Source organism: Stenella coeruleoalba, assembly GCF_951394435.1.
Source record: "Stenella coeruleoalba genome assembly, chromosome: 4".
In the NCBI taxonomy this organism is placed as follows: Eukaryota; Metazoa; Chordata; class Mammalia; order Artiodactyla; family Delphinidae; genus Stenella; species Stenella coeruleoalba.
Window position 1 is genome coordinate 60,881,557 of NC_137149.1, and position 20,483 is coordinate 60,902,039.

At 40.3% G+C, this 20,483-nt stretch overlaps 1 protein-coding gene across 3 annotated transcripts in view; it reads right to left on the minus strand.

Annotated features, from left to right (window-relative positions):
- ARAP2 (ArfGAP with RhoGAP domain, ankyrin repeat and PH domain 2) overlaps positions 1 to 18,033 on the minus strand; it is a 197,954-nt gene extending 179,921 nt beyond the window's left edge. For 2 of the 3 annotated variants that reach the window (XM_079920687.1, XM_079920685.1), the window contains exons 1-2: positions 17,896 to 18,033; positions 2,896 to 3,948 (exon numbers count right to left, since the gene is read on the minus strand). In XM_079920687.1, the coding sequence (XP_079776813.1) occupies positions 2,896 to 3,803 (908 nt within the window). In that variant the 5' untranslated portion in view covers positions 3,804 to 3,948; positions 17,896 to 18,033. Of the gene's footprint in view, positions 1 to 2,895; positions 3,949 to 12,749; positions 12,876 to 17,895 lie in introns of all 3 variants that reach the window. The other variant, XM_079920686.1, reaches the window with a different exon arrangement.
- Positions 18,034 to 20,483: the final 2,450 nt, after the last annotated feature.

The window sequence follows — 20,483 nt, forward strand, 5'->3', positions numbered from 1 at the left end:
TACATCTAGAGAAAAATATCTAAGATTTTTACTTTTAATAAAAAGTTCACAGGAGGCTGGAGACTTCAGGTTTAGAATTCAAATTTTTGAAAAGCCCTCAAACAGTCACTATAGCACCTCAGTCTTATAACAAGTTATAACAGATACTCCAGTCACAGTGCAGCCTTGCATACCACACTCCTCCCCTTTACCGCTGTTTCCTTATTTTTCCTTCCCCCCAAACATTCAAAGGCATGACACCTAAAAGACAGAGCTTTGACTGTGCCAAGGATAAAACAGTTACATGAAAGATGAATGAAAATCATTAAACTGGGGAGGAAGATAAGACAGGTTATCTCTTCAGTTGCTAAAGATACTTGTTCCTTCCTGCTTTGAGCACTAAGGAGGATCCTCCTGGAAGGATCACAAGACACACCTATGACTCCCAGGGAAGGGAAGCTGGTGAGACTTGCTTTCTGCTTGGAGACCTCTGTGGGAGACCTCCAGATGAGCTGATAAGGAAGAAGCTGGCTCTTCAAGCCTAGATCTGACCTGGGCCTCAAAAGATAGGACTTAAAAAAAGAGATCCTGAGGTCCAGTGTCCAGCATAGCCCCACCCAGCCCAGCCTTCCCAAAAGGAGCAGACATGAGTTCAGGGAAGAAGCCCAAGGCAAGGACAAACATAACCCATTTGACTGGCAAGTTAATTGCATCAGATAAATTGGCAGGGGGTGGTGGGGTGAGGGTACACGTCCAGGGAGATAGAAACAAAGCACCTCACACATCAGGAATACACATCCAGCATCATGTTCCTGTCAACACTTACATGAAATCTTTAAGGAGTAAAGAAATTATGTCCAAATCACTGACCACAAAGAAATATATTTATATGGTACAGCAAGAAATGTACTAAATATCGTTTAGATGTTATTTGATTAGAGAGGATCTCAGATTATATAAGCCACGGTTTCATTTTATGAAAGTCATAACACTGTAATTAGTTTGCAATTACTGTTTGCAGTTCAGGCAAGGACCACAAAGAAAAACAGTGAAGTCTGAAAATAATTTAATTTACTTTCTCATTTTATAATTTGATCACCAGAAATACCTAGTTACCATCTACTGCCATAATCAAAGAAGAAAAGAGAGGTGACAATGGGTTCTCTGGCAGTGCTATGATGAGGCTCCCGCTAAGCTCTTTACTACTAATTTCAACATTATTTTAATTCTCATTTTCAAAGACTCAGTCACAATGTGAATAACAAGTCTTTCACATGGTGCAAAGCTTACACTTAGAAGTAAATGAACATCAAAAGATTCTCAAAAATTTATGAAAAATAGCACAACTTATTTAAAACTTGAGCCAAATGTTTCTTATCTGAAGTTATCCTTATGGCTCGCAAAAGGATTCTGTTCCCGCAAAGACATAGCAGACCCTTCTCATTTACTTCCTTTTAATTGTTTAAAATTAGCAAAATATGCTAAAGCTATGGTGTCATACAAAAATTGGTGATCTTCTACTTTCCTAAGAAATACTCCATTTCTTATATATGCAATCAACACTTTTAAGAATATTTACTAAATGAGTGGTTAAGAAAGTGTGTTATAGAGTCAGATGTACTGGAGTGAAATCCCAGTTCACTACCCATGTGATCCTAGAAAAATTAACCTAAGGCTCAGTTACCTCATAAGAAAATGGAGGAATAATACCTATTTCAGAGGGCCAATGTGAGAATTAGATAACCCATGGAAAATTATAAGCCAAACCAGCTTCTAGGTGTTTAATAAATGATACTGCCAATTGATTTCCCAGTAAATACTCAATATTGCCATTGGCACCAGGGATGCCATGATAAAGACAAATTAATTAGGGCCTCTGCCCTCAAAAAGTTTACACTCTAATGGGAGGTACTTAACATGGTCTTGTAAATTGCCGTTTTCTCTTGCATGTACTAAATTTCCATATTTTTCTCTTGTAAATACAACCAAGATCCAGCACCAGGGACAGACTGGATACACAGGGAGACAAAGGGGGAATGAGAACCTTGCAGAAATGCCAGCCTAGAGCCTGTTTACAGGAATCTGTAATTGCACTTAGTGCCACAGCGGTAAGGATTGAACTTAAACAACCTCATGACTCCCAACAGAGACAAGTGTTAGCTTTTAGTGAATTAAAAAAAAAAAAAAAAAATCCCACCACAACCCTGAAGAAAACCACATCTTAGGTGTAACTTTGAGAAATGGTTGAAAGCTCTCCCTGCTATAAGTCAGCTCCTCTTAGACTCCACAGTTACCTCAGGGTACCAATGACCCAACAGGCCGGTAGGCCCCCTCTTCAGCATTCTTGGTCTCCAGCTGAAGTGGTCTCATATTGTACTGCTACTACTTTTTACATGTCTTCTACACTACACTCAAGCCCCTTTTTTTCTCTCTACTTCCTCCGCATCTAGTGCCGTGACCAGTACCAAGCAAGTGCTCGCTAGATGCGTGGTGAATGATTAATTCGTGCCAATCATGTCAGGTAGTAGAGATACAGTCATTAGGAACATGGCCCCTGCCAAAAAACGCATAACCTAGTGGGGAGATAGAGTCAGCAATTCAAATATAAAGTGCACTCATGGAAGAATATAATACCAGGCATGGAGGAAGGTACAGGAAAGAATGTCCAGGCAGAATTAGGGGAAATGAAGTCCCCCAATTAAATAGGAGAAAGCTGAAGAGTCCCAGGAAGTTTTCAGTTGGAAACCGACTCTGGGCAGTGGTGTACAAGAGAGATGGTATGACAAAAAATTTCAGAAGAAGGAAAAGGTTGGTTGAATGGGTCAAATTTAGAAATGAACACTGAAAATAAAATTGTTAAAAAATAACTAAATTCCCCCAAACTGAATACACACAACTCATCATAAAAATTCTTACCTCCCTGAAATTCCTTTTGCTGACCCTGGAATCTCTGGTACAGGCCGATGTCTTAGCAGAAAAGATCGAGATGGTCTTGAAACCAACTTGCTACGACTTCTCATAGGTGTTAGGACTGGCGATGACGGAACATACAAATCATTTACAACCATTTCTCCTTGAAATTGAAAGAATGGGGATGGTGGTGAGCTTTCTAATAAACCATTAGTTCCATTTCCAGAATTTGCTTCTGATACTGAACAGTCAGGGGAAGAAAGGAATTCAGGGTCTGCACTAGGAAGCTTGCTCACATTTTCTGAGATCAAATCAACTTTTTTTGTTTGTTCTTCTTCGGTTGTACAGTCGATAGTCTTTTGTGCAGTCAAAGATTCTACGTCAGTAATTTCACTACCCAATAAAGAATCTTGAAAAGAATCTGAATTCAGGTGTGGTTCTTCTTCCGGAATGGGAAAGTTGTATGTAGGAAGAGTCTGCTTATCATCTGATTTAAAAGACTGGCTATTTTCCACACTAACTTCATTTTGATCAAGACTTTTTGTAACAGTCTCCAACTGCGTTGGGCTGGGTGTCTGAACACTGTGTGAATCTGAAAGTTCTAGGCAGGTATTCTGAGCAGAAGATGGAGCGTGGTGATCCTCTGAAGTCTCATGATTCTTCTTTGTTTTATGGACATTTGCATATATTGAGATATCTTGCATTTTTGACAGGATTATCTGTAACTGTTTAAGTATCCTCCTCCGGTGTCCTGTAGGTGATATTCCAACTTTGAGGAGCACGCTGTCATTTATTTCTGCACAGTCCTTTACATTATTAAAACCAAATTCGCGGAAGCGTAAGAGGTACTGCTCCAAATTAATGCTCATTAGGAAATCTTTGATATCAACATTCACTTCACTGACTGAGGACATAATGGTGGCTTCATTACTAGGCAATATGATAGAAGTAGTACAATGCAATACGCACACAAGAGGGTGCACTTCTGTATTGGATTTTCCTCTATCACTTATCTCAAAATGTTATTTTCTGCACAGTGAATGCTTTATGTACTTAAGCCTAGAAAAAAAGAAAAGCAATATATCAGGACATTTTTGGTATTAAAACTAGTTTCACATTATAAACGTTCTCTGAAGAAAAACAATAGAAATGAGGATCATTACTTGTGATCGCTGAGAGTTTGGAATCTTTGTGCATTACTTTGTATGCCCTAGAAAGTCAATTCCTAGGTAGAGTGTGAAGGGACAGGACAGAAATGCTATGGTAGTATCAAATGACGATTTTCAAAAAGGTAAAAAAAAAAGTTCTCAAATATAAAATGAACATGTATCCAAAAAAATTCATTCACTAATTAATGAGGGAACCAGTAAGGTGGTAGGGCTAGTTCCAAGAGTATTTGTGGAACAGATTTACACAGTCCCTCAGAAAAGGCATTTTTTTTTTTCTTTTTCCTCAGTGCTAGAATAAAATGGGTAGGTTAGATAAAAAACTGGTTAGTGCCCTACAGGACAATAAAACCATAACCTTTGGAGATATCTTTCTACTAGACAAAAATCTACAAGCTAACAGGTAACTTCTCAGTCCGGAGCTCTAAACAAATAGTAAATGGAAAGTGGAGCACAAGGATTAGAATTAAATATCCCTGAGGTGAGCCTGTTAAACAACACCCCCAACAAGGCATGGAAGGAACATGCTGTACATTCTTTTGATTTCCAAATTTTAGATAATTTTTCTTAATAGTACCTAACTAGATATGAACAACTCCCCCTTTAGTACACCTTCTTCAAAGACTCTCTCCAAAAGCACAGTTAGAACATACTTCTCAGGTTAATAATTTTCACTTCAAAATTGCAGCAGCATTGTATGTAAATATTGTTATATAGGATAAGACTAGCTGAGCAACTGTACAGTAGATAACAGGAAGTTAGTATGAAAGTAAAAGGAAAAAGTTTGAAGTTCACATTTTCCTTTATATACAGCATATACACATAGGTTCATTTTTCTCATAAACAACATTAATTTTTTAAAAAGTTGATTTATCATGTGCTGTTTACATGGCTGCATTCAGTTTGTAAAAATGTATGGTATGCAAAAATTTCCGTATATTATGCATCAGGAAAAAGAAAAAAATACAGAATATGCATAACAACCATACACTGAAGTAATAAAATGAGACACAGCCAAACAAGGTATATTTATCTGAGCAAGCACGGATGCAGTATTTCTGGAAATCACATCTCAAAGTAGCTCTTCAAAAGACATAACTCAGAGCCTCTATGTGTTACATGCCCATAAGCTCTTGCTTTAACTGTTCAAAAACATCAGCCAACATTGACAAGTAAGTATATGAAAAAAGGGAAAACACATATCGTATTCAGGCAGCACTGCAGAAACAGAGAAATAAAAGTACAAACAAGAGATGAAAGGCAGGAAATGCCTTTGTCAAACAGGTATCCCTCTGTCACACTCAAAATGACAAAATGTCAGGAAAAAAAGTAGAAAGTTAAACCTCAACACCACGTACGAGCCTAATTCTCAGATATATTATTCTTGTTCACAAAGTTATTTTGTTTAAAAAAAACGCATTAGCTAATTTTGTTTGCCCATCACAAAAGGGAAATAGTTATAGCCAAATCGGCTGAAACTTTGATCTCGGACTCCCCAGCCTCCAGAACTGTGAAAAAAAAAAAACGTGAACTGATACACTCCTCTAACCGTCCTCAACACAGTTCAGACCCTCATTACATCTCCTGCCTGAATCACTGCAACCATCCCAACAAACCCCTCAGCCCGGTCTCCACGTACCACTGAACTACTGAAAATCCACATTTGGCCTGTCACTCCACATCTGAACAAGACAGTCTAAGGTCCTTGGGGTGCCGTACGACAGTCTGGTCTCAGTCTAACAATAAAAACAGCAGCAGCTACTATTGATGTAAACGGCAAGGATGCTCCAGATACCGTACCTCATATACACTTCCTGCAAGGTGGGTGTTCCCATGTACCAACTTCAGGCTCAAGTTTAACCTGTGCCACATCACTGGCTTTAGCACATTATTGTTAATTATCATTTCCCCCAGGCGGCAAACTGTTAGATGGCCCCATACCTTTTGCGTATGCTGCAACTGCTTGCAAATCCACACATTTTGCAAAATCCTCGGCACTATTTAAAATTCTGAGTAGGCAGGTATTACTTCCTCTCTGAAGGCTTCCTATCAACCCCTTGAAATAGAATGAATCACTCCCTTCTCCAAATACATCTCTAACTAGGTTTCTAGAAATTTGCAAAGTGCTTGGGACACGTTTAAGAGATGGGAGACTGGCCGGGAAGGATGGTAGCAGTGGTTCGGAAGCCCATTTTGTGAATTTTTTGGGGGGTGTGTGCACATGTGCGGAGCCTTCGTGTTCTCATACACAAGTCCTTTTTGTCTCTTACACATGAACTTCCTGAGTGGCTGACTCAGGGATGGATATACCAAATGTTCTAAGCAAAACCACCTCTCTCTGCTATCAGTGGACATGCTGAATAGGGCTAATGAACCGGATTCCTTTTCATGACCCAGAGAAGCTCCCTGCCACAGGCCTTAAAAATCCTCTCTGCACTTTTGTGTCGGCTGCATCCTCCAGTCATCTGACTCTTTAACAGTCTGACCACCCAAGGGTCCACTTCAGAGGCTTCAAACCCCCAGGCACTTCACCAGATGCAAAGAGATGGGCACGCCTAACCATAAAAGTATACCAGGTGCAAACTCCTTAACATGAAATCAAAGCCCTCCATGTTTTGCCCTCCACTTGGGCACCGGGCACACATGCCATGCTCTTAAGTTTGTGGCTCTCCAGGTACCGGCCAGTGGATCTGCTGTATAGCAACAACTGATGATAACACGCCCAAGAATCTATATTTATAACACATTCCAAAGATGACTGGGATGCACAACAAAAATTTGGTTCGGTTTTCAATTCCTCATACCTGAGCCTAAGCCCATCACTCTCCCGCCTTAGGATGGATGCCCTTCCAAACAGCCCAGGAGTCTGAGTCATACTCAATTCCCACCCTCCTCCACTTTCATAGGCACGTGTGTATGTGTCTGTTTCCTTACCCATAAAATGGAAATGCTCAAAGGTACCTCAGTGCTGGTGAAGATTAAATGAGATAATCCACCTTAAGTGCTAAAATGGTGCTTAGTCCCCAGTGAGTGTTTTGTACATATTCACTTCCCTCATTATAATTATTTTCATCACTAAGCCATTATCTTCCCACAGTTGAAACCTTTCCCATTCTTTGAAGTCTAACTCAAATGCTATTTCCTTCACAAGGTCTCTAGTGAACAAGAAGTACTCTCTTCTCTGTGTTCCTACCACATTTACTTCTTAGCATTTAATCACATTCTATTCATTCCATAGTAACCTATAGAAGTGTGGTAGTGCAGTGCAAAAGCCAGGATTTTGGAGCTGGATAATCTTGGTCAAATCCCAGTATTTAACCTCTCTGTGCCTCAGTTTCCTCATCAGGAAAGTAGGAGTGATAATAGTTCCTATTTCATAAAGGTTTTGTAAAGCATCAAGAACACCAATGGCACACAACAAATGTTAAACAAGCATTTGTCATTATAATTATTTTTATTATCCCATAATAAACGAATAAATCTGCCAAGATGATGACCAGCCCATATAGGCTGCCCAGTAAATGCCAGTCAAATTATTTGTTTATACATAGTATATGACGTATATGCTGTACATGTTTAGAGAACCGTACAGTTAGCATTACAGATGTGAATGTACATTTGCCTGTGCTATACTGACCCATTTCCAAGAGAAATGTGGTATAAGTAAAGTATAATGTGGTAAAGTAAAGTGGTATAAGTAAAAGGGAAGTAACGTTTAGGAGCACCTGCTGTATGCCTGGCTTTCAGTATCACTTAATAACCATAATCTTATTATCTTCTTGAGCTCCACCTTAAAGGTACAACTGCTTCTCACCACCTCTCCTACTCACATCCTAGCCCAAGCCACTAACCTGTCTGTCTTAGACCACTGCAACAGCCTCCTGACTGATATCCCAGACTCTGTCCTAGCCCCCTGCCCCCACAAGCAGCATGTTCTCAGTACAGCAGCCAGAATGATTCACTTTATAACGAAATTCACTCTCTGCAACTTCCCAACTTCATCTTCCCTGGCTTCCCATGACTGCCCCCTGACCCCCATCACTCAATCACCACTAAGCTGGGTTCAGTCCTATTCCCACTTCATGACCCTACCTCTCACCCTTCCATCTCTTTCAAATCTACTTTCCCAACATATACCCATGGTTTATGGCTCACTCCATCACTTGAGTAGGTCTCTGCTGAAATGTGTCCTCTTCAGAGAGGCCCTCCCTAATGCCCCTATGCATACAAGCATGCCTTGTGCCTCAGTATTCCTTACCCTTGCTTTCTCTGTCTTCATGGCATTTGTCACTACCTGACATCTGTGGACTTTTACAAGAGGGTAGGGATTTGTCTATTGTTCACTGCTCTAGGCCTTAAGTTTGAACACTGTCAGGCACATAAAAGGTGCTCAATAAATGTTTTCTGAATGACCCCTTCCCACCTTTGAGACGATTTAAGATAACAAGTGGAAAGTACACAAAATTTTAAAGTTTTGTCTATTTAGGTCACCAGGCTTCTAAGGAGCAGAAACAGGACTCAAATACAGATTTCTCCAATCCATCTAACCACTACAAGAGATCTTCAAATCAAAAATTGGGAAGAGGAGAAGGCTGGCAGTAGGACAACTGGAAGCATTCCAAACCAGCTATGGGACTTTTAAAAATTCATCAAAAAGAAAAAAATACCTAAGAATAAACTTAACCAAGAAGGTGAAAGACCTATACTCTGAGAACTATAAAACACTGATGCAGGAAAATGAAGATGATATCAAAAAATCCTGTGCACATGGATTGGAAGAATTAATATTGTTAAAGTGGCCATACTACCCAAAGCAATATACAGATTTAATGCAACCCCTATCAAAATACCCATGTCATCTTTCACAGGACTAGAACAAATAATCCTAAAGTTCACATGGAACCACAAAAGCAAACTCAAATTCCCAAAGCAATCTTCAGAAAAATGAACAAAGCTGGAGGTATCACACTTTTTGACTTCAGACTATACTACAAAGTTACAGTAACCAAAACAGCATGAGACTGACACAAAAACGGACATAGGCCAATGGAATAGAATAGAGAGCCCAGAAATAAACCAACACACTTATGGCCAATTAATCTATGACAAAGGAGGCAAAAATTTACAATGGAGGAAAGACAGTCTCTTCTTCAATAAGTGGTGCTGGGAAAACTGGACAGTCTCATGTAAATCAATGAAATTACAACATTTTTTCACACCATATACAAAAATAAACTCAAAATAGATTAAAGAACTAAATGTAAGACCAGAAACCATGTAACTCTTGAAAAGAACACAGGCAGAATACTCTTTGACATAAATCGTAGCAATATTTTTTTTGGATCTGTTTCAAGGCAAATGAAGCAAAAGCAAAAACAAACAAAAGGGACTACATCCAACTTAAGCTTTTGCACATCAAAGGAAACCATCCACAAAACAAAAACACAACCTACTGAATGGGAGAAAATATTTGCAAATGATATGACCAATAAGGTCACAGCTCACATATTCAGTATCAAACTTAATATTAAAAAAACAAACAACTCAGTTAAAAAGTGGGAGGAAGACCTGAATAGACATTTTACCAAAGAAGACATGCAGATGGCCAACAGGAACATGAAAAGATGCTCAACATTGCTAATCATCAGAGAAATGAAAATCAAAACCACAATGAGCTATCACTTCACACCTATCAGAATGACTATCATCAAAAAGAACCCAAATAATAAATGTTGGTGAGGATGTGGAGAAAAGGGAACTCACATACACTTTTGGTGGGAATGTAAATTGGTGCAGTCACTGTGGAAAATAGAACGGAGGTTTCTCAAAAAACTAAAACTAGAACTAGCATATGATCCAGCAATTCCACTCCTGGGTATATATCAGAAAAAAACTAAAACACTAATTTGAAAAGATACATGCACCCCAATGTTCACAGCAGCATTATTTATAATAGCCAAGATAAGGAAGCAACCTAAGCGTCCATCAACAGATGATGAACAAAGAAGATGTGATACATATACACACAGAATACAATGGAATGTTGTTTGACCATAAAAAAGAATGAAATTCTGTTATTTGCCACAATGTGGATGGACCTAGAGATATTATGCTTAGTGAAATAAGACAGAGAAAGACAAATACTCTATGCTATCACTTATATTTGGAATCTAAAAAATGAATGTAACAAAACAGAAACAGATTCACAGATATAGAGAACAAACTAGAGGTGAGGAGAGAGAAGTGAGGAGGGGCAAGATAGGGGTTAGAGATTAAGAAATATATTATTTCTTAATATATTGAATAGCATAGCCAGTAGATTGTAATAACTTTAAATGGAGTATAAGCTATAAAATATTGAATCACTATATTGTACAACTGAAACTAATATTGTAAATCCATTATACTTCAATTAAAAAAAAAAAATTATGGGTTGGGATAGCCCTCCCCCTCCAAATGCCTCAAGTATGAAAAACCGCCACAGTAAACCACTCCCCACCACCCATCCCCCCACCCATTACCAGTATAACTTTGTCATACTCCCTAGTTGAACTAGGAAAGAAAATAACTGAAAACCCTGGGTCACTCCAGTAAACCATAAAGTCATTAAGTATTCAGTGCTGACAACTTTTGGAATCACCTTTGCCTGATTTTAATATCTTATGGGAGGTAAAAAGTAGCATAGTACAACTGAATTCACTCATAAGTTTAATCCATTTTTTTAAATGGCACACCATTTTAATATCATAAACATAATCTTACAGTATTTAGAAGCCTGCAAATATGTCAAAATAATGGCTTAACAATCATAGAATCCCAGGACTGAAAGGAACCTTAGAAGATGTGTACCAAATAAAAGAAATTAAGGCTGCCACATGAGTAGCAAAACTTTTCAGTGTCATCAATACAAGTCTTACACATTCTAAAAACAAGGGAAGTTTATTGTATTCCAGAACGGTGGTCCCCAATTGAGTGGAACTATCTCCTAGGGAGAAATCAAGAAATGTGTAAGAAATTTCTTTTGCTGGTCATAAGGACTGAGTGGCATCAGTAGATAAGAAAGATGACTTAGGACATCCTACAATGATACCCAAGGTAGAAACCTCAGGTACAATTTTTACTTGTCCAAATCTTTACAGCTAATCAGCTATCCCTAAAGGATTCCTAACACTATAGATGATTAAAAGAAGTGTCCCTGACTTCAAGTTACTAATGTGGAGAAATAGCTAATCTCTTAAAAACTTAGGGCGCTGCATATAAATAATACACTGAGCTAGTTAGTTCTGGCTACAGGTCTTACAGAATTCCACCTTTGTTTCTGTACAGAATATAGTCACGAGAAATAGGGATCGCTGTATTTGCATATCAAGCAAACTCACTGTTTAACACCAAGATGTTAACTCCACATATGCATAAAGACAAATCGTTCCACCTTGTTGCCTACAACCATGCAGAAGAGGAAGTGGTTTTGAGAAAGCACACTTGTTGTTGTATTACTCCATCCTACAGTACAGAGCAGATTACAAAAGGTCAGAGGTCAAGAATCCTATTGTTCTAGTCTGAGTACTTTCACCTCAAAAGCTGTAAACTTGGTCATTTAGTATGCCTCTCCCCTACCATCAGTCACCTACCTTAGCCTGTGGCAACACTACCCCCATTTAACCCCTTACAGGAAACCCAGTTCCCTCAACCTGGCCTTCTCTCTGAACTGTAGTCATCCACAGGCTCTGACCTTCACTGCCCCATGTTCTCTACCTTACGCATTCTCTTTCCCATTCATCAAAACACAACCATCGCTTTCATTCTCCCTCAGACTTACATTGTTAATAGTAATAGCCAATATATGTGGAGTGTTTACAAACCATCTGTATAGGATCTCATTCAATCCTCACAGCTGCCTTGAAAGACCCATGCCCAAAGCCACACAGAAGATAAACAGCAGATAGATTCCAGAATTCTAAGAGTCGGACTCCACAATCTGTGCTGTTAACGGTGATGCCTCCTAAAAGCTATGCAATTGATTTAATAGTAGAGGAGTATCAAGGAGGTCATATTTTCCCTCTCATTGGACTGTCTAGTTATACATAAGGACTTAGAGTCACTAGGGAAATGCTGCCGAAATATACCATGCCTTGCAAACTCAAGTTGTCTATACCTTTGCAGCTGTGAGTATATGTGTCCATGTAAGTGGGTAAATATGGAAGCCTACAAGTCACTTACAGTTAATTCTTTGCAATATTCAGGCCATAGTACACAAAGCACAAAGAGTGAGAGTCAGGCTGCCTGCAATTCCAACCCTGTCTTTCCCAGTTGTTTACTGTGTCCCTGGAGTTATTTAACTTCCCTGAAGCTCAGTTTCCTTGTCTATAAAATGAAGACGACATGTCTGATAGGATTTCTGTTAGAATTAAAGTAAAATATATAACATATATAGAACAGTACCTGACATGAATTGTAAGTGTGCAAAAAATGTTGGCTGATTATTAATTCATCCACTGTATACAATAGTGCACTTGGTCATACATGGTGTGACTGGCATTCTTCTGCCGGCCTAATAAAACTGCATTCCTTTCAATTAGCACTGTAAATTATTCTCCTAATAAACCCACAAAGCACTTCACACAGCAGTAAACATAGTTTTATTAATTTAGTAAAATATAGATGTGGTTATAGTAGCGAGAATGATGATTTTACCTGAAGACTTTTGACTTGGGACAAGCACAGTGATGACCAGTGATCCCAGCTCTGCCATGTGACGCCTGCATAAACTTCGGAAAGTTCCTTTATTTTTCTGAGTCGCACTGTTGTCACTGTTGTCATCTGGAAGCAGTGATCTGTAAGCAATAATGCCTACCCCACAGGACTGTTTTGAGGATGAAATGAGTAAATATGCATAAAGGTCTTAGTGCCTGGCAAGCAATAAGCATGGAATTATTGGCTGCTAGATGAAGAATAACTGAGGTTTGAGCTGAAAATAGCTGGGCTCCAGGCAGAAGCATTCTGCAGTTTGGATCAGGGAGAAAAGACTAAGTCACTTTCGGATCACTTTTTTCTGGGCAATCTGAAAGACAACTCTTTCAAAATCTAGAACTTAATATCCATTTCCACATCCAGTGAAGGCCAGTAGTGATCATTCCTTTCCTTATTCTGAGAAGTTATTACTAGCATAAGTAGTACCTGGGTTTAGGTGTTTTCAGTAACATCCTACTAGTTACGTCGCTTGAAAATCTTCTCAGCTTCAGTAAGTCTTTTCTCTTTCAAACTGTCCTTCCAGATTTTAATAGCCTAATGCTTGAGACTTACTTTCAATTCTAATTCAGAGACCTTTAATGTGGGCCCATTAATTCTTGGTCAAGAATCTTCCTGAGTTCCTACAAGAGCAGGAGTGGGGATAATGAAAAGTCATAATAAGCCAAAACCGGCACCACTGTAGAGGACTCCTACCTGAGTGACCCTAAAACCTGGGCAGCTGCCTCTGCCTGGTGCCAGCCCCCTCCTACCCCCTCTACAGTTTAGCCACATCTGTTTCCTGACAGCTGAAAGGAAAATCGGACCCTTTAGAATTCTTGATATGAGCACGGTACATACATATTCTTCAGGATTCTGTTCTATTTCATGCTACACTGAGCACAGCTTTAACATTTAATTGGCTGAGATAAAAACTAGCATGATATTATACTTCAATAAAAAGATTATAAAATGTATACTTATGATATATGCACTTTTATATATATCAATTTTATAATTTTAGTACAAATGTACACTCCACTATTGCTCTGAATTTGAGTCACATTTTTTTGACTAACAACCAGATGTTTCAAAATAGCCTACTGTGCATGGTTTCCTCTCTTAGCATTTATAAATAGTACCCTGACCTCTTTTCCAACTAAATTTGAGGGCTTATTCCTATTGGTTCTGTAATTATCAAAGTCTCTTTTTCTTAGGTAGAGGGTATCTCAGCAAATGTCTCTCACCTTATTGACTCATTTATTTACATTTATTCATTCAATAAATATTTAAGGAACACTAACTACTCTCTCAAAGATAACAGGGGGAAATATCTGCAGTTCAAGATACTACCTATTATCTCATTTGAGAACAGTGCTAAGTCCTATAAAGAAAGTGAAAATGCAATGTATTCTCTCCAAGAGTTTAAAATCTAAAGGGATAGGTTAGACATGGCTGTAAGCAAGGGAAAATGGCATGCATATGATCAGTTCTTTACTAGTCAGTAAGTGCCAGTAAAGGAGGAACACCAAAATTGAAAGACTCGAATGTACTGAATAAAAGCACTTAAAGAATAATGATGAGCAAACTCAAGTTTTGTGACCTTGACTTACACATGGTTTATATTTTAAGTATTGTTTTATGTTTAATTACATACAGAAGTAGCACCACCATCTTTCAAGAATGCCAAGGAACTCCAAAAATCTCAAATCAACTCCATGAATATAAGTGAAATATGCAGCAATTCAGAACTCTGAGGATGGAGTGGTCAGTGAAGGAGCTATGGAGGGGAATTTCACGATGTATGGGAAGAAACGTAGCAGGTGAAGACAGCAGTATCTCAAGTAGAAGGAATGACACAAAGGGGGCTGTGAGGGAGCTGTCTTCAGGCAATCAAGGAGACGAGAATAGCTGGGAAGGACCTAGGGTTCAACAGGTAATGAAAGGTGATGACAGAAAAGGAAGCTGGAAGTGGCCATGGATGGGCTTAAATATTGTGAACTTCATCAAGATACCGTGCAAGTGTCTTGGCAACTACTTTCACCACAACCACCCCCAGGAGCCCATCACCTGATAATCAGCATGGAGACCACACTTCTCTTCTACCTTTCCCTGATCATCTTTCCAACTCCAAACTAATTAAACCATTCTCTCCTCTTCCTAAAGCTATGTAATGTAACCAAAAGTCCTTTTTTTTTGCATCCTACTTTTTTTGCATCCTACTTTTATCTTCTTTGTTCCTTCCTAAGTATTCCCTCACCTACTCATCCACCAGGTACACAAATAGTATAACACAGAAAAATAATTCTCCCCACCTCTTCACTAGTAGTTTTTACCCCTGAAGCTGTTCAAAATGATTACTCCAGTCCATGTCCGAGCTCCTTTGTTCCCTCTATAACATGGGTAAGGAAGTAAGTTTGTTCTGAGTCAAAACTGTAAAAATTTCACAGGTCAAATTTCTAATTAGAAAGGATCATGCAAAGAGAATACCATTGACCACTATTTCAATTAAGGAAATAGTGAGCAAAAGGTTTAGCTATAATATGTATTTAATCTAGCCAATACTTTAAAAAACCTAAAATGATAAACTACAGTGGTCCAGGACTTCACAGAAAAGATTGAGAAGACATCTCATAGCCTCTAGTCTCTCATCAATCACCTTTGGTCAGGGCTTCCCTCATGGCGCAGTGGTTGGGAGTCTGCCTGCCAATGCAGGGGACACGTGTTCGAGCCCTGGTCTGGGAAGATCCCACATGCCGCGGAGCAACTAAGCCTGTGTGCCACAACTACTGAGCCCGCGCTCTAGAGCCCGCGAGCCACAACTACTGAGCCCACGTGCCACAACTACTGAAGCCCACGTGCCTAGAGCCCGTGCTCCACAACAGGAGAAGCCACCGCAATGAGAAGCCCGTGCACCGCAACGAAGAGTAGCCCCCTCTCTCCACAATCAGAGAAAAGCCCATGCGCAGCAACAAAGACCCAATGCAGCTAAAAACAATAAATAAATAAAATAAATTTATAAAAAAAAATCACCTTTGGTCAAAGATAAGAACTATTTCCAACATTAATAAGATGTTCTTTACCTAACTAATATTTTACAGAAAATTCCCAAAATCCCTCAGTTTAGAAAGTCCAAAAATTGGATTCAATGAATGAGCCAACAAACAAGGGGAAAAAAAACCAAAACACTTGTTAAAAGAAAACATTAAAAGAACCACTTGTTAAAAGCAATGGTTGTCATTTATAAGTAGCATTTTTATAGCATCTTGCACCAAACTTTCTCAAAGTTGCAAGGAGGTGGGATAGAAAGAAACAAAGCAAAAAGAAATAACTTCTCAACTATCATGAAGTTTACAACCCAGAGTCCTAAGCGAGTTTTTAAAACTTCAGTCTTATGGTGCTAATGTAAGAGTTTCCAAGAAAACTGCAATTCATTATAATCTTACTCCTATACTTGATCACAGTAAGTAGTTGAATTGAAAAGTACTCACTGAATATCTATGAGCCAAACACTGCTAGAAATTTGTAGTGATGCTAGATGATTAAGAATTTGTTTTTAGAAGCAGATTCACAGATAATATAGAGAACAAACTAGTGGTTACCAGTGGGGAGAGGAACAGGGGAAGGCGTAATACAGGAGTAGGTGGGGGAAAAAAAGGGCTGTTATGGGATTATATGAAATCATGTGTGCGAATCTTCTGAAAACTGTGAAGCACTATAGAATTCAAAGGATCTTTCATTCAAAAAAAAATTTAATACACATGAGACATAGGAAAAATTCATATATGTATATATGTGTGTGTGTGTGTGTGTGTGTGTGTGTGTGTGTGTGTTTTAATGTACCATCCGTTTCTCCTTTCAGGGGCAATCCATATAAAATCTGACAGGCTTACAGAGGAAGGAAAAAATACAAACACACACATGACCAGATAAATAAGTTTTAACAAGTCATTTGACTTCCCCTCTAGGTACATTTTAATTTAAATAAATCTTTTAGTACTGACAAATCAAGTCTATGTAAAACACTCTTGGTGTTAAGGCCCACCTTAAGTGCGTATGTGTTAAATATCTGTTTGAAAAGGAACCAGGGAGATATTTCCACTTTAGCCTCTAGCCTAGTTCCATGACCCATTTTACTTTTTTCTTTCTTTTTTAAACATAGTTGAACAGTGGAATGTCATTAGGATTTTCCCCTCAATATTTCTCTTGTATGGGCATAAAAGTCACAACTAAGAGTTCAAAAATATTTTTCTTTTTTTTTCCCCCCCTTAAAAAAGTTAGCTTCCTTTTTAAAACAGCCATAACTTCATCTTCCAATTATTTATGGGCAATGTTCCATAAACTCGTCTGGGTGTAGAGTGCTTAAGTGCGGGGGGAAATCAATACTGAGCTTATAAGTACGATATTGTTATTGGTAATCACAGTGACATCCGATTAAATGTACTTTTAAAAATAGCTTACTTTTCAGTACGCTTCTTTTTTTTTAACCAAAAGGGTATATTCCACTGAGCAGCCTACTTCAAGGACAAGCTTGCAAAAAAAAAAAAAAAAAAAAGTTGCTGTCACCATACAAACCTGCGACAGCCTAAAATGTCACTATTCCACACAAACTAGCTTCTAACTTGCCTGTAATTATCAAAGATTATAGTTCACAATATCATTTCACAAAGCCTTCCCCCAAATCAAAATTGCTCCAGATCGCCGCAAGGAGGTGAAGGAAACGTTTAAGAAAACAAGCGAGGATGAATTTACTTTACTTAATGAGATAGGCAACCATTCTCCCAGGAGACTCTGTCTCCAAAAGTAAACGAGATCAATCTGGTAAACTCACTGTCGACAGCTGTCGAGTATAAGGTTGGGTTCAGGCAAGTGGAGGACAAATTATTGTAATTAAAGTTAATTAACAGGCCTGCCGTCTCAAAATGTAGAACAAGCAGGGTGCGGGGGAGCACGGAGATCCGAGCAAACTCATTATCTCTACCGAGAAAATAACCTGGTACCTGAAACTCAAGAAAGGGCAGCTCCTTTTCGAGGAAGGGGTCTAGTTGTCTAACCGGATTGTCACCCTCCCGAGTCAACTCCCATTAGTAAGCGGAGTTTTTGTGTCACTTACCCACTTCTGGTTTCCTTTTAGACGCCCACATGCGGGAGCGAAATCCAAGGGGCAGAAACCGGAGCCGAACACTTGGCGCTCTGGAAATTTACCCGGAAAGGTGCCGGAAAGCCCCGGCTCAGCCCGAGACGGTCCTCCCGCGCCGGTCGCGGCCCCGCCGACCAGCTCACTGCGGCCCTCGGGACTCGCCCTGCGCGCGGGCAGCGGACCTGGGAGGCGCGACGAAGCGCCGGCGTCTCTCCCGGCCGGTTCGATAGGTCCTCACCCGTCTGCCCCAGGCGCGGGGCCTCCTCCTTCCCTGTCCCCGCCAGCTGCCCGCACGGCGTCTGCTTCCAGGAGGCGGCCGCGCGGGCGGCGCTGTCACTCCGGCCGGCACGCCGCGACCGCCGCACCTGGAGGCGGGGAGCGCGGACCTGCGCGCAGCTCCGGAAGCGCCGCGCCCGCCGCCCGCGCCCTGCCCAGGTGCTTCGGCGCCGCGCCTCGGCCGCTTCCTCCCGGCCAGCGGGGGCGGGGAGAGGCGCCTGGCGTGGGGGCAGCGGGGCTCAGCGATCCGGGCAGCCGAGCCGGCCTCCCGGGTTCCACAGCATAGTTGGGTGGCTGACTCAGTCCGCCGCGACTTGGCCGCGCCTGGCACCCTCGCCACCTGGCGCACCTCGCCCCCGGGGCTCCCGGCGGGGTTGGACAAGCTGCGAGGACGCGTCCCGAAGCCCAAAGCGGCGAGGTCATGACCCTCCTGGGACGGAGATGCCCGTGACCCTACCCTGGCTCCGGACAGCCGGCCAGTTGGTTGGTCGGTACGCACTGATGGGTGGGTTGTCAAGTGGGCGGAACCTCACCACCACAGGTTATTCGTATTACTCTACTAAGTACTTTCCAGGTTGCCTCAGCGTTTCCCAAATTTAAGACTCATCTAGGGCGCTAATTTTCCCAGGCTGCTTCTGCGTAAAGTTACATTCGATGGGCCCGGGAATCTATTTACCAAGGCCCGTGCTGATTAGGCTGAATGCATTTTATCGGATCCTCCTTCACGTCTCTGTGAGGAGGGGATTAATATTCCCGTTTTCTAATTGAGGAGTCTGCGGGGCATAACAACTTGCCCAAGCAGACACAGCTTTAAGCGGTGGAGGTGATTTTCCATTTAGATCTGAACTAACACAGCCTCCTCATTGATTTTTTAAATTCCCTTTTCTTGTCTCCACGCTCCCCCCCCCCCGCCCCCACCTCCGAGGGAAGGGATAACCCTGCCCTAGTCCTTCTGGCACCTGAGATTGTTAGATCCGGGAAAGACATTTCCCCTTGGACTTGGACCTTGACACTCTGCCCTTGGAAGTAAAAATAAGACAGCAAGAAAATACAGGAATCCAAAAAGAAAAACCCTTGTGCGCCCCAGAATACCTAAGTGTCCATAAAATCCACTTGTCTGCTGGTGAGTTCAAGGGCCAGCTCCTTATTTTTTAGTTAACATCTTTTTACAGGCTGTGCCTGAAACTGTCTCCCTGAAAAGATGAAATGTCCTTATCTTTCCCCTAGACCTGTTGATGGAAGTAAAGCAATTAGGGAAAGCTCTGAGCTTATTATGAAAATGAAATAACTGGTGAAGTCTGAAGTGTGAGAGGCTTCCCAGGAGCCCAGGCCCTAGGGAGGCCTCATCTTCACCAAAACACCTGCCCATCAAAAAGCACCCTCCTGCCCCTGGGGAGACTCTGAGACAGCTGTGGCAAGCATGCTCCAGAGACACCAAATCTCCAGTTTCTTTTAAACTACATACTTTATAGCAAGCCCTAGTTCCACCGGGAAAGTTTTCTTGACATTTTCCAAACCTTGAGAATTGTCTTTTTTTTTAATTCCTGTAGAATTTTATTTTTGTGGCTCTTTCTTGACTTTATGTTAAGTCCATAGTCGTTGTGGTTTTTTTATTTTTTTCCTCTCCCTCAGAGTTCTCACATACTTGTCATTTATTTTTATCTTTGTAAGCCATCTTAAATCCTTTTCTGAACAAGGTGGGTTATAAATAAACAAAAATTCTTACATCAGTTATGGTATGTCTCAGAACGTCAAGCATCGTTACTTGAATACTGAGTCCTCAAGTTACTTCTCTTGGTAGATTTTATAAAATAACTGAGAATTTGTGCCTCTTTGCAGCAATATCTTAGTTCCTTGATTATTATTCTGTCATTTATTGTTTGAAAATTCTATTGAACATTTACTTTTTAATAGTTTGAAAATACAGTGGTTAGCAAATACAATACGACCCCTAGATTTACAGTCTTCTCTGAGGGGAAATAAAGTTAAGCACTGTAAGGCACACCAATGATTTAATAATAGCTCTGGGAAGTGAAAGAAAAACAATGCTCCCTCATTGAAAGTATACATTGGTTATAAGAAGTATGCTGATCTTAAGAACCTTCATATATGAAGGAAAATAAAAGACGTCTGAGGCACTAATCATACCAAGTTCTAGCCAAACACCTAAGATATATGTTGTATATGTTGTACAACAACTCCATGAGTTGGAATTCTTTTTCCAGTTTTATAAACATAGGCTTAATTGAGACTTAAAGAGATTAAGTAGTAAATAGTGGATAAAT